Raw genomic sequence first — 14,547 nt, 5'->3', positions numbered from 1 at the left:
ACCTCCTTGGTTATGTTTATTCCTAAATATTTATTCTTATTGATGTGATCTTAAGTAGGGTTGTGTTTTACCTTCTTTTTCTGATATTTCATTAGTAGTATATGAAAGTGTAGCATATTTTTTATATGTAATCTTATATCCTGCAACCTTGCTGAATTTATTTATTAGTTCTAAATTTGGGGGGGGGAATGAAGATTTTAGGGTTTTCTATATCATGTCATCTGCAAATAGTGACAGTTTTCCCTTTTCCTTTCCAGTTTGGATACCTTTTATTTCTTTTTCTTGTTTGCTATAGCTAGGATTTCCAGTAACATGTTAAATAAAAGTGGAGAGAGTGAACATCCTTGTCATGTTTCTGAATTTAGTGGCAGGCTTCCAGCTTTTCACTGTTGAGTATGATGTTGGTTGTGGATTTGTCTTAAGTGGCCTTTAATTATGTTAAGAACTGTTTCCTCTTTATACACAGTTTTATCATGAATGGACAACTCAGTAGAGAATTTATGTGTCTTTTGAGATAATCATCTGATATTTATCTTTTTGTTTATGTGATGTATTATATTTTTTGATTTGCAAATGTCTAACCATTCTTGTGACCTTAGAATTAATTCAGCTTGATCATGATGTATGATCCTTTTTATGTATTGTTGAATTTGGTTTGTTAATATATTTTGTTGAGGATTTTTATATCTGTAGTTATCAAAGATATTGGCCTGTAATTTTCTTTTTTTATAGTGTCTTTGGTTTTGGTATCAAGATAATCAAGGTAATGATGGCCTTGTAGAATCAATTTGGGAGTGTTCCCTCCTCTTCAGTTTTTTGAAATAGTTTAAGAAGGATAAGTATTAGTTCTTAATATATTTAGTAGAATTCCCACGTCTGGTCCTGGACACTCAGTTACCTGGAAGTTGTTTTTGTTTTGTTTCCCCTTCCAGATTGAGTTTCACTTCTAGTGATCAGTCTGTTTACATTTTCTGTTTCTTCTTGATTCATTCTTTGCAGGCTATATTTTTCTAGAAACTGGTCCATTTCTTGTAGATTGTCCAGTCTCTGGGCATATAACTATTCATAGTATTATGATTCTTTGTATCTCTGTGGTATCAGTTGTTATTTCTCCTCTTTCATTTCTTGTATTGTTTATTTGGGTCCTCTGTCATCTTCTTGATGAACCTGAATAAGTTTGTTGATTTTGTTTTCTTTTCAGAAAATCAGCCCTTGTTTTCATTGATTGTTTCTATTGGATTTTTTTTTTAGTCTCTGTTTTATTTCCTCCCTAATCTTGGTTAAAGTTCCTTCTTCTATTGACTTTGGGGTTTGTTTGTTCTTCTTTCTCTAAAAGAAAAAGTAGATGCTAGGTTGGGTTGTTTATTTGAGAATGCCTGTATTGCTGTGAACTTCCCTCTTAGAATTGCTTTCTGCATTCCATAGATTTTGGAAAATTGTGTTTCCATCTTGTTTGTCTCAAGGTCTTTTCTGACTTACACTTTGATTTTGTTATTGACCCATTGCATTTTTAGTAGCATGTTGTTTGGTCTGCATGTTTGTTTGTTTTTCCTGTTTTTCTGTCTGGAGTTTATTTGTAGCTTCGTACCTTTGTGATTGGGGGAAAAATGCTTGATACAATTTGTATTCTCTTAAATTTGTTGGCACTTGTTTTGTGACCTAGTATGTGACGTATTCTAGAGAACATTCCATGTGTGCCTGAAAAGAATGTGCATTCTGCTGTTTGGAGATATAATATTCTATACATACCATTTAAGTTCAACTGATTTATTGTCATTTAATACCACTGTTGCCTTACTGACTTTCTCTCTGGATTATTTGTTCATTGATGTCAGTGGGGTGTTAAAGTCCCATACTGTTACTGTATTATTATCAATTTCTTCCCTGTGTATTCTTTATTATTGTTTACTCTATATAGGTGCTTCTGTACTGGGTGTGTATATGTTAACATGTATAATATTCCTTTTGTATTGATCCCTTTATCGTTATATAATGTGAAACATTTTTATTCTGTTTTCAACTTTTTATGTCACTTAAGAAGTAATCTTTCTTTTTTTCAGAAACATATGTTTGTGGGATACTCTTGTAGCACCTGCCAATAGTTTAGTCCATGGTAAGTTTTGAAAGTATTTTATAAAAGTGATTTTTAAATGGATTTTTAAAAATGACACATTTAGTAGTTTGTGAAATTTATTTTGCTCATGGTAACAAAGTATGAAAGCAGATAAGTTTAATATGTGTAATTAACTCTTCACTGCACTTTAATGAAGGACAGTGAAACATAGATAATATAAAAATTGTTTTTACTTTGAACCTATTAACCATAGATCATCATTGTGAATATCAGTTGTATTATATCCTCTCACACCACTGTTACTCAACTTCATACTTGAAGTTACAACTAAAGCAATAAGACAAGAAAAGGAAATTAAAGATACACATATTGGAAGGGACAAAATAAAACTGTGTTTATTCACATATTATATGATGGTGTAGAAGAATCCAAAGAGTATAGGGGAAAAAAAAACTTCTGGAACTATTGTACAGGTATAGCAAAGTCACAGGATTCCAGATCAGTATACTAAAATCAGTTGCTTTCCTTTACACCAACAATGAACATTTGGAAGTTGAAATTAAAAAAAAAAAAAAATCACCATTTAAAATAGCACCCAAAATAATGTAATTCTGAAGCATAAATCTGTGTATAGCATCTGTTGGGAAAAGCTACAAAAAAAGGTAAAGAAGATAAAAGACCTAAATAAATGGAGAGATAGTCTGTGTTCACAAATTGTAAAACTTGATTTTGTTAAGATGTTACTTCCTCCCAACTTTATAGATTCAGTGCAATTCTAATTAAACCCCCAGCAATCTGTTTAGAACCAGTTTGTTGACACGTACAAAAGTTTATGTAGAGGGGCCACAGATCTAGAATACTTGTAAACTTAGAGTATTCATATTGTCTGATTTCAGGAATCACTGTAAAGCTACAATAATCAAGCCACTGTGGTATTGGCTTAAGAATAGACACATTAGGGAGCATAGAAATAGACCTGCACGTAGTTAGTAGACTCATCGTTAATAATGGCATAAAGGTAATTTAATGGAAGCACATAGTCTTTTCAACAAAAAGTGCTGTAACATTTGGGTGCTTTTATGTGGAATAATGAACATAGGTACAAATCTTACCTCTTTCACAAAAATTTGCTCAAAATGAATCATAGACCTACATGTAAAAACGAAACTGTATAACTTCTAGAAGGAAATATAGGAGAAAATCTAGGTGACCTTGGGTTTGATGATGAGATTTAGATACAACAAAAACACAATCCAGTAAAGAAATGATATATTCCAGACTTTTAAAGTTATCCTTTTGCTCAATATCTGAAGAGCAAATAACCATATAAAAGATGCTCAATATCTGTAGTCATGAGGGAAAGGCAAACTAAATTCACCATAATTTATCATACTATTCTATACACTGAAATGGCCAAAATTAAAGATTCTAGAATACCAAGTGTTGGTGAGGATATGGAAAAACTGGAACCTTCATGATTTGCTGATAGAAGAATGAAATAGTACTTCTTTGGAAAACTGTTGAGCAATTTCTTAATAAAATTACACATGCACCTAACATGACCTAGCAGTATATATTTTTACACAAAAATTGAAAACACATGTCCACAATTAAACTGGTATAGGAATGTTATTAGCAGCTTTGTTTATAATAGCCAAAAACTGGAAATAACACAAATGTCCAACAGGATAACATGGTATATTTAGGTAATACTATTCAGAACTAAAATGCATGCCCCACTGATAGATGCAACAACATAGGTTAACACCTAAAATGCATGTTGAAAGGAAAAGAAGCAGGGACAAAAGAGTATGTACTATAAAATTCCATTTATATGAAGTTCAAGAACTGGTGAAACTGATTGGATAGAAATCAGAATTATGATTGCTTTTGAGGGAAAAGGAAAGGCCTGAGGGTGCTTTTTGGAATGATGAACACATTCTTTATTTTGATCTGAATAATGCTTACACAAAGGTATCCATTTGTCAAAACTCATCAAGGGTGTACACTTAGAATTTGTACATTTTACTCTATACAAGTTTATATCTCAAAGTGCTGGAAAAGTTTAAAAAAAAAAAAAAACCTCATATGATGAGTTTTATCTAGATTCTTACAATACTAATAACATTTTGTTGAGTACTTAGTATTTGCCAGGTAATGTATATGCTTTGACTATATTAATTAGTTTCATCCTCATACATAATTGTTAGGCAGATGGTATTATTGTCTCTTTTACAAATGATGAAACTGACACTTAGGTTAAATAATTCGCCTAAGGTATACATTTAAATCCAGACAAAATCCAGGATTTGGGGAATACACTTATATTGGTTTTTAGTTTCCTTATTTAGTATTTCTGTCATCTTTATCATTTCTGGGTTAGTTTCAGTTAATGGATTTTCTTGTCTTTATGTGTATTTCTTTGCAAGCCTGGTCATTTTTTATTAGATATATTATAAATTTTATAAATTTTAAGTACTGATTATTTTTGTATTGTTTAAATATTTTTGAGGTTTTCTCCAGGACTGAGTTACTTGGAAACAGATTTGTTGAGGGTGGAGATGGGAATTCTGTTAAACAGAATCAAAGCCACATTTGGTACAGGGCAAATTTTGCACACACATGTGCACACACACACCCCATTGAGTCAGTACCCTTCTCAGTATTCTGTACAACGCCTTCTGAATTAAAAGATTTTTTTCCCACTCTGGCTGGTAAAAACAGGAACACAAATCAACCTGGATTCCCCTTTCTTATGCTATGGCCAGAAAATCCTAAGCAGTAAGCTGGGTCAGTTGTGTGGCTCACCTGGTTTGTTTCTCATTTCTCAGAGATCATTATTCTTCAGTGCTTAGTTTCTAATGTCTCATACCATTGTTTCTTATGTATCACTTGATATTTTCATTGTTTTAGGCAGGAGAGTAAATGGAGTCTAGCATTCCACCTTGGCCAAAAGCCAGGAATATGTTTCTTATGCTGTTATATAGTTTTTATTTTTATTTAATTTTCAGCTTTTGCATGTCATGATAGTGGAGCCACTGTTTTGGCATATGCTCCAAAACATCAGCTACTAATATCAGGTGGCAGAAAAGGTTATACATGTGTATTTGACCTTCGGCAACGACAGCAGAGGCAACTTTTCCAGAGCCATGATTCTCCTGTTAAAGCCATCGCTATTGATCCTACTGAAGAGTACTTTGTTACTGGATCTGCTGAAGGCAACATAAAGGTAATTATAGTAATGCCACAATATCTCCAATGTGAAAGGAAATTTTTGGAAACCTTGGATCTTTGATCATATTGAAGACACCTGTTTCTTTAAATTATGGAAATATTGACTCCTTTGTAGTCCAGGATTAACTGCTATTTAATAAATCTCTTAATGGATAAAATAAAATAATATTTAACTTGAAAATTGCCCATTTTCCTGTTATTTTCAAATGTGCTTAACTAATGCATGCAAATGAACTGGATTTTCTGTGGATATGGCCATGACCATATTTTAGACATTAGTCTTGACTCCATGTTCAGAGTTACTGAATTCAGTTTCAGGTGCTGTGAAATATACTGACATTTTCCCTTATCCCAGATTTCTCCCTATTTTGTCATACATAGTATCAACATCCAACCACTTAGTGCCTGATTCAAGAATTCTGATGTACCTGGATAAGCTGTGCTTATAACAATCTTTCTGAAACTCCACTGTTTCAAACTTAGAAGTTTGAATGTTAAGCAGCTTGTTAAAAATGTTAAGCACCTTGTTAAAAATGAATCCCACTCCAGAAATACTGTTGCTAGATTGCCCCCCATAATACCCAGTTGGTAAGTCCAACGCTCATTAGTGTGCACTTTTATAACATGGATATAGTGGTTTTAATGAAGGGTTCCCTGTCTCCACTTTGAAGGATCTGTAGGGGTAAGACTAGTCAACAGATTATTCTCAGATCAGATCAGTCGCTCAGTCGTGTCCAACTCTTTGCGACCCCATGAATTGCAGCACACCAGGCCTCCCTATCCATCACCAACTCCCAGAGTTCACTCAGACTCAAGTCCATCGAGTCAGTGATGCCATCCAGCCATCTCATCCTCTGTCGTCCCCTTCTCCTCTTGCCCCCAATCCCTCCCAGCATCAGAGTCTTTTCCAATGAGTCAACTCTTCGCATGAGGTGGCCAAAGTACTGGAGCTTCAGCTTTAGCATCATTCCCTCCAAAGAAATCCCACGGCTGATCTCCTTCAGAATGGACTGGTTGGATCTCCTTGCAGTCCAAGGGACTCTCAAGAGTCTTCTCCCACACCACAGTTCAAAGGCATCAATTCTTCAGCACTCAGCCTTCTTCACAGTCCAACTCTCATATCCATACATGACCACAGGAAAAGCCATAGCCTGGACTAGACGAACCTTTGTTGGCAAAGTAATGTCTCTGCTTTTGAATATGCTATCTAGGTTAGTCATAACTTTCCTTCCAAGGAGTAAGTGTCTTTTAATTTCATGGCTGCAATCACCATCTGCAGTGATTTTGGAGCCCTCCAAAATAAAGTCTGACACTGTTTCCACTGTTTCCCCATCTATTTCCCATGAAGTGATGGGACCGGATGCCATGATCTTCGTTTTCTGAATGTTGAGCTTTAAGCCAACTGTTTCACTCTCCACTTTCACCTTCATCAAGAGGCTTTTGAGTTCCTCTTCACTTTCTGCCATAAGGGTGGTGTCATCTGCATATCTGAGGTGATTGATATTTCTCCCGGCAATCTTGATTCCAGCTTGTGCTTCTTCCAGCCCAGCGTTTCTCATGATGTACTCTGCATAGAAGTTAAATAAACAGGGTGACAATATACAGCCTTGACGTACTCCTTTTCCTATTTGGAACCAGTCTGTTGTTCCATGTCCAGTTCTAACTGTTGCTTCCTGACCTGCATACAAATTTCTCAAGAGGCAGATCAGGTGGTCTGGTATTCCCATCTCTTTCAGAATTTTCCAGTTTATTGTGATCCACACAGTCAAAGGCTTTGGCATAGTCAATAAAGCAGAAATAGATGTTTTTCTGGAACTCGCTTGCTTTTTCGATGATCCAGCGGATGTTGGCAATTTGATCTCTGGTTCCTCTGCCTTTTCTAAAACCAGCTTGAATATCAGGAAGTTCATGGTTCACGTATTGCTGAAGCCTGGCTTGGAGAATTTTAAGCATTACTTTACTAGCGTGTGAGATGAGTGCAATTGTGCAGTAGTTTGAGCATTCTCTGGCATTGGCTTTCTTTGGGATTAGGATGAAAACTGACCTTTTCCAGTCCTGTGGCCACTGCTGAGTTTTCCAAATTTGCTGGCATATTGAGTGCAGCACTTTCACAGCATCATCTTTCAGGATTTGGAATAGCTCACCTGGAATTCCATCACCTCCACTAGCTTTGTTTGTAGTGATGCTTTCTAAGGCCCACCTGACTTCGCATTCCAGGATGTCTGGCTCTAGGTCAGTGATCACACCATCGTGATTATCTGGGTCGTGAAGATCTTTTTTGTACAGTTCTTCTGGGTATTCTTGTCATCTCTTCTTAATATCTTCTGCTTCTGTTAGGTCCATACCATTTCTATCCTTTATCGAGCCCATCTTTGCATGAAATGTTCCTTTGGTATCTCTTATTTTCTTGAAGAGATCTCTAGTCTTTCCCATTCTGTTGTTTTCCTCTATTTCTTTGCATTGACCACTGAAGAAGGCTTTCTTATCTCTTCTTGCTATTCTTTGGAACTCTGCATTCAGATGCTTATATCTTTCCTTTGTTCCTTTGCTTTTCGCTTCTCTTCTTTTCACAGCTATTTGTAAGGCCTCCCCAGACAGCCATTTTGCTTTTTTGCATTTCTTTTCCACGGGGATGGTCTTGATCCCTGTCTCCTGTACAGTGTCACAAACCTCATTCCATATTTCATCAGGCACTCTATCTATCAGATCTAGGCCCTTAAATCTATTTCTCACTTCCACTGTATAATCATAAGGGATTTGATTTAGGTCATACCTGAATGCTAGTGAGACTACTTAGTACAAATAAGTTGGACTAGTTTCCTTTGTTAGGACTTCCATACTGTTTTCATAATTCTCAGCCAGAAAAAAATTAACTAGAATTGTAGAATTTCAAAAAGGTGTTTCTTAAAATCAAATGTATATACCAGTTTTCATACAAAATTCTTTTTCGTTCGTTTGAAGCTAGTTTCTTATTTGAAATTTCCTCAGTTTAGAATAAGTTGTGCTAAATGTTAGATTAGTTCTTTAGGATGTATTTTCATTCTGGGTTTGATTATTTAATCAAGTTAAAAGATTTCATAATATACCAGGTTGTATTCAGGAGTTACAGTTTTAACACTCATGTCTAGAGTACTGTGAATTAATGAATTTCTCCAGGAAAAGAAAGAAAAAAAATTTTTTTAATGAGATGTCAAAACATCAGAAAATTATAATAATTTATCTTGCCACTGGAATATAGTTTTGCCTGATCTGAAGGCCTCTGGGTGTTTGGCACTTTCCTCTTTCCAGTGGTTCTGATTCCCTGGTGGATACTGTGCATTATGGAGAAAAATTACCCTACTTATATAGGTACACAGCAGAATCTTTGCTGAGAGAGAAAAATCTTCATTGTAGTTCCTACAATATTACAAGTTTCTGTTGCATTGCATACCTAACCTTCTTGTATCTAAGCTTTCTCATCTCTAATGAAGGGTTTAAAATACTTACCTGTCTTACTGGATTAACTTTTGAAGAATGTAATAATATCAACAAGATTAAGAATATTGCAACACTCTATACAAGAATGAAAATGTTGTAACTGTAGGCCTACACAGATTTTTCTCTGTTTTTGTTTTAGAAATTTCTTATTTGTACACAAAGACAGGCCTAAATCTTTTGCTTGGATTTTTAAGGTAATCATCAACCCCAATTTTTATTTTGTCCTTGATGTAATTTCAGATTTGGAGTCTCTCTACCTTTAGTCTTCTTCACACCTTTATCAATGAACATGCTCGGCAATCCATTTTCAGAAATATTGGAACCGGAGTGATGCAAATTGAGACGGGGCCTGCAAATCACATTTTTTCATGTGGAGCTGATGGAACAATGAAAATGAGAATACTACCGGATCAGTTTAGCCCATTAAATGAAGTGTTGAAAAATGATGTGAAATTTATGCTGTAACATTTTAACAATAAGATGTATAATTTATTACCTATTCCTTGAAGTGGCCAACACATATAATGTACCGTGATCATTCTCTATACCACAAATAAGCTAATGCTTTCTTGTTTTCATATTTATTTTATGGAGCTTTGCCCTTGATGCACTGATGCCTTAAAAATTAACAAGGTCATTCAGAATTAGACTACATTGCCTAAAGTAGAATGTGTAAGTAATGCTGTAATAATACATATTTATAGTATGTTATAGTGAGTATATCATAGTGTTAAGGGAGTTTTGTTTGGTTGAAAAGTTCTTCTGCAGACATCTCTGCATGAATTTGTTTCACAGTAAAAATACCTTTTATGTAAAGGCAGTTGCACCTCAGTCATCACTTAATTCACCACATTCTCACTTCCTTTTTCAGACTTTGACATCTCAGACTCCTCTCTTAATTAATGATATAATGATATTTGGGCAAGAGTCAAAAAATAATGAATATCTCCATTAACACTGTCATTGAGGCTTTAGTGATAAATGAGTCAAATGGCTCCTTATGTAAAGTTTTCATCAGTTTTCCCTCTGGAGCCCAAGTTGTGTGTGTGGTGTGTGTGTATATATGTAATATATCTTACACATCCTATGTGAACTGTGTGTGTGTGTGTATAAGAGAAAACTGCAAGTCTTTTTATTTGTTTTTGTGCCATAACAGCACTGCCACCAGAATAACAACTTTTTTTTGCAACAGGTTTTTTTCATCTTTTTTTTTTTAATTTTGAATTCTCATAATCTTCAAATAAATTTCAGGAAAACTTCCAAGATTATTAAGATTTCATTGAGTCAGATTAGACTTAGCAGTCAATAATGTTTCTGTGGTGGCATATATGAGACACTTAGGTTATAAATTTGTCAAAGGATTTTTGGGCACCATACATTTTACTTAAATTTTATTTTATTTCTTATTTTTAGGTGCTTTTAGTCTCAAAGTTCTGAAAAACTTACAGCAGTGTTTTTAGAAACAAATGTGAAAAGTCAAATTAAATAGATAGTATTTACAAATGTAAAATACCTGCCAGATCTACCATTAATAGATAATAAACTAAACCTTATATTTTATTATTTTTTTGCCAAAATATATTATTTTATTATAAAAGTATGACCAAAATATTAAAAATGCACAATGCTTTTAACTTAAATGTGCTAACCCTATTTCTTTCTGTTTTGTGCTATACCTTTTCTGATTCAGAATTATAGAAAACTTGATAATACTTGATTTTAACCAAGGAGACTGGAGGCAAACGGGACTAAGTGTTTAAGCAACAACTATATACTACTTAGCTTAAATATATTTTGTTAATAGGAACATTAATAGAACATTTTTATGTAACAAAATATGGACAACTATTATCTTGGAAATTAAAGAGTCGAAGCAAAGAAATGAAGGGCTGGTAAAATGAATTTTGTAATATCCTCAGGATACTTTTAAAAGTATATTGTTAAGATTTTGTAAATTCATAATTTTAAATGTGTTAAGCAAGTTGCGATGAAGACACTGTTATTGTGTAGAGAGTTTATGTGCACATAATAACCTGTACCTATAAATTGTGCAATACGATATGTGACTATTTGCCATGGAGAAATCTGTGATGGCATTGGAAATGATACTGTTGTTTGATATAGTTAATCTTAAATTATTATTCAGTAATTTCTTCATGAATCAAGATTCAAAAGGCTTTAAATTTAAACACTTTCAGTGAGATAGAAAATTTATGATTATGCTTATTAGGAAAAAGACATGGTGGATGAAGAATTAAGCATTTTAATTAAGGGTTTATATGAATAATAAATTATGTAAGCCCATATGTATTTACATCCAGAGTCATAATATTTTAAATAAACAATCATGCAGTGACTTTTTTTTAAGCATGCTATTGTTTTAAGTAATAGTTATGCCACTTTAGTTGATTTCAGTATATGTGACATTTTAAATAGGAGAATTTCTGTATTTGTATTTGGTTAATGTAGGAAGAATTACATAATTTTCCCAGATTCCCTATTGTTCCTTTTCTATAGTCTTTTTAACTTAATGAGTAAGCATTATGCAAAAAAGGTGAGAATAAAATGATAAAGGTAGTTGGAATGTATACTTAAGTAAAAAATGATGTACATATATGTAAAATTTCATCCACACTAATGGAGTGGATACAACAAATTACATTTTTTAAAATGTGTGCTTTCTGAGAATGAGGCTTTGTAATGGTAGAAGAATTAATCACACTGTGAGCCTCATTTTCTAAAATGTAGGGTTGTGGGTGGGGGTGTGTGTGTGTGTTAATGTAGAACCATGGGACAGTCAATTCTATCATCCTTTCTGGCTCTCTTTGTTTTGCCCCAATTCATTTCTCCTTAAAAAAATTTTTTTTTATAAAACCATTGCAGAATTTCTCCAACTGGTCTCAACGATCAGAACAAAGTACAGAGATATTCTTACTTAAAGAAAATGCTTATACAACATTAGAGTGGCAGTGATCTTTTTATAACAGTGTTGACAACCCAGAAAGATATATTTTACTAAACAAAAAGTTTAAATGTTATATTGCAAGAGACCACAATCCAAAGAACAGGTAGACAAGAAGTATATGTATAGTATATAGGGAAAATTTAATGCTCCTAAAATGATAAATAATGGGAAAATAACAACACCAAGCACCAATATGTTCATCCTCATGAAAAGTTCAAAGAATGTTAAAAAAAAAACAAAAAAACAGTGTGATACCACTGTTCATCAAATTAGAATAAAGTCAAAACAGTGGCTTCAGTTTGGTGAAGATGCAAGGAAGTGAGCACAGTGAAACATTGTTGGCAGAACTAAACTGCTACAAAGTCATGTAGATATATATTAAGACTGAAAAACATACTTTCACTGAGCAATCTTTTGAGAGATTATCCTTTACAATAAAAATACCTATGCATAAAAATATATGTATACAGATGTTTATTGAGACATCTAGTGGAGCAAAACTAGAAATGTAAATGTTAATTCATGGGCAAATTGTGGCATAAATTTTGGTAATCCATACAACAGAATATTCTCTCTGCTCAAAAAATTGTTAGAATTGTATCAGTTCATCTGAAGAAAGTTGGTGAGAAAAAAATTTCAAAGTAAAAGGTGTTATTTCCTATGTTGTTTCAGATGTTTTTAGTCTTTAGTTTTAGTATGCATTATAGGGACATAGAAATATGTATGGAAGAATACATGTGAAGCAAGACTCTAACATGGAAGGAAGAAGGAGATAATACTTTTCTAAATGCCTTTAAACCCTGCTTGGTAACATGATAGCAGAAATAGTCATGTATGTGTTGGTGAAGAAAAGCTGTATTTCCATACCAGATAGGACTTTGACAACTGATTTGTTGAGTGGTCTTGTGTTAGGAATATTCCTCTTTGAATTGTTGAAAGATATTTTTGGTGCTTGATGTTACTTCAGTAGAAAGGTTATAATGTTATCCTCAGAGTACTTGGAAAAAATTGAATATAGATTACTTAAATGTACCTGTCAGCCTTAAAAATGTGTATGGCTTTTGCTAGTTATTTTCAAAGCTAAATGTTTGGAGTTTTTCATGACTTTTTTTTTCCCCTTCTGCTTGCTTGGTTGTTGCCTGAACGTCTGTGGTCTATAATTCAGGGAGCTAATGCAGAGTTGGAGTATAACATTATTTCACAAGACTCCTTAGAACAAGAAAAGTTTCTTAATGTTCTCTCACTGCAAATACGATGGGTGATAGAAACAGTTTGGTGTTACAACCCGTTTCTTTCCACAGTGGGAATGCCTTATCGTGTGTCATGCTAAGTCACTTCGGTCATGTCTAACTCTTTGCGACCCTTGTGTGTGTGTGTTAGTCACTCAGTTGTGTCTGACTCGTTGTGACCCCATGGACTGTAGCCCACCATGCTCCTCTGTCCATGGAATTCTCCAGGCAAGAGTACTGGAGTGGGTTACCATCTACTTCATTTGAGATCCTTACTCCTGTACAATTGATTGCTTGGCATATAGGTATGACCTTTATAACAGAATCTAAGCAGTACAATGTTATCAGCCCAGGATATGTGTTTTTAAAGTTTTAAAATCTACATTCCTCCCACATGCAAAACAGTCATCACCCCACCAATAAACTCTGCAGTGTTTTTATCCTGTTACTGCATCAGGGTTAGGTTTTTGAACTCCCAAGATCTCATCTAAATGAGGTTCAGGTGTATATGTGGCTCCTTACCCGAGTTTCCTTAAGTTTAGTACTTCTCAGTTTAAAGCCCCATGAAGTAATGAGGCAAGTTACGGGCCTCCTGCCTGTGAAACATACAGTGGTGAGACAGACAGAGTAGCTGTCTCCCATTCTAAAAGATGAGAAGTAACAGTCATATGATGTCTCTGCTCCAGAAGGATTCTGAAATTTAGGTGGGTACCTGTCACCAAGTAATCCTGTCCCCTGCAAGTATTTCTCCAGAGCTCTTGGCTCCACCTTCTGGGCTGCTTTTTTTTCCCCCTAAGGTGAAGTTGCTCAGTCTTTTCTGACTCTGCAACCCCATGGACTGTAGCCTACCAGGCTCCTCCATCCATGAAATTTTCCAGGCAAGAGTTCTGGAGTGGGTTGCCATTTCCTTCCTCTTAGTTATTCTTGCCACCTCTTTAATATCTTTTGCTTCTGTTAGGTCCATACCTTTTCTGTCCTTTATTTTGCTCATCTTTGCATGAAATGTTCCCTTGGTATCTCTAATTTTCTTGAAGAGATCTCTAGTCTTTTCCCATTCTATTGTTTTCCTCTATTTCTTTGCATTGATTACTGAGGCAGGCTTTCTTATCTCTCCTTGCTGTTCTTAGGAACTCTGCATTCAAATTTGTGTATCTTTCCTTTTCTCCTTTGCCTTTTGCTTCTCTTCTTTTCTCAGCTATTTGTAATGCCTCATCAGACAACCATTTTGCCTTTTTGCATTTCTTTTTCTTGGGGATGATCTTGATCACTGCCTCCTGTACAATGTCACGAATCTCCATCCATAGTTCTTCAGGTACTCTATCCGATCTAATCCCTTGAATCTGTCATTTTCACTGTATAATCATTAGGGATTTGATTTAGGCAATGACACCCTACTCCAGTACTCTTGCCTGGAAAATCCCAGAGACAGAGCAGCCTGGTAAGCTACAGTCCATGAGGTCGCTAAGAGTTGGACACGACTAAGTGACTTCACTTTCACTTTTCACTTTCATGCATTGGAGAAGGAAATGGCAACCCACTCCAGTGTTCTTGCCTGGAAAATCCCAGGG

The 14,547-nt window shown here is 34.7% G+C and overlaps 1 protein-coding gene across 7 annotated transcripts in view; it reads left to right on the top strand.

The window, feature by feature from the left end:
- The window catches only part of DMXL1 (Dmx like 1), a 125,824-nt gene extending 114,683 nt beyond the window's left edge, over positions 1 to 11,141 (top strand). For all 7 annotated transcript variants that reach the window (XM_002688999.7, XM_005209157.5, XM_010807136.4 and 4 more), the window contains 3 exons: positions 2,061 to 2,113; positions 5,086 to 5,303; positions 9,026 to 11,141. In XM_002688999.7, coding sequence (XP_002689045.1) covers positions 2,061 to 2,113; positions 5,086 to 5,303; positions 9,026 to 9,250 — 496 coding nt within the window. In that variant the 3' untranslated portion in view covers positions 9,251 to 11,141. The remainder of the gene's footprint in view (positions 1 to 2,060; positions 2,114 to 5,085; positions 5,304 to 9,025) is intronic.
- The last annotated feature ends 3,406 nt before the right edge of the window (positions 11,142 to 14,547 follow it).

This window comes from Bos taurus, chromosome 7, assembly GCF_002263795.3.
Source record: "Bos taurus isolate L1 Dominette 01449 registration number 42190680 breed Hereford chromosome 7, ARS-UCD2.0, whole genome shotgun sequence".
Classification (NCBI taxonomy): Eukaryota; Metazoa; Chordata; class Mammalia; order Artiodactyla; family Bovidae; genus Bos; species Bos taurus.
Note: the sequence above shows the minus strand (reverse complement) of the source record. Positions and strands in the feature narration are given on the sequence as shown.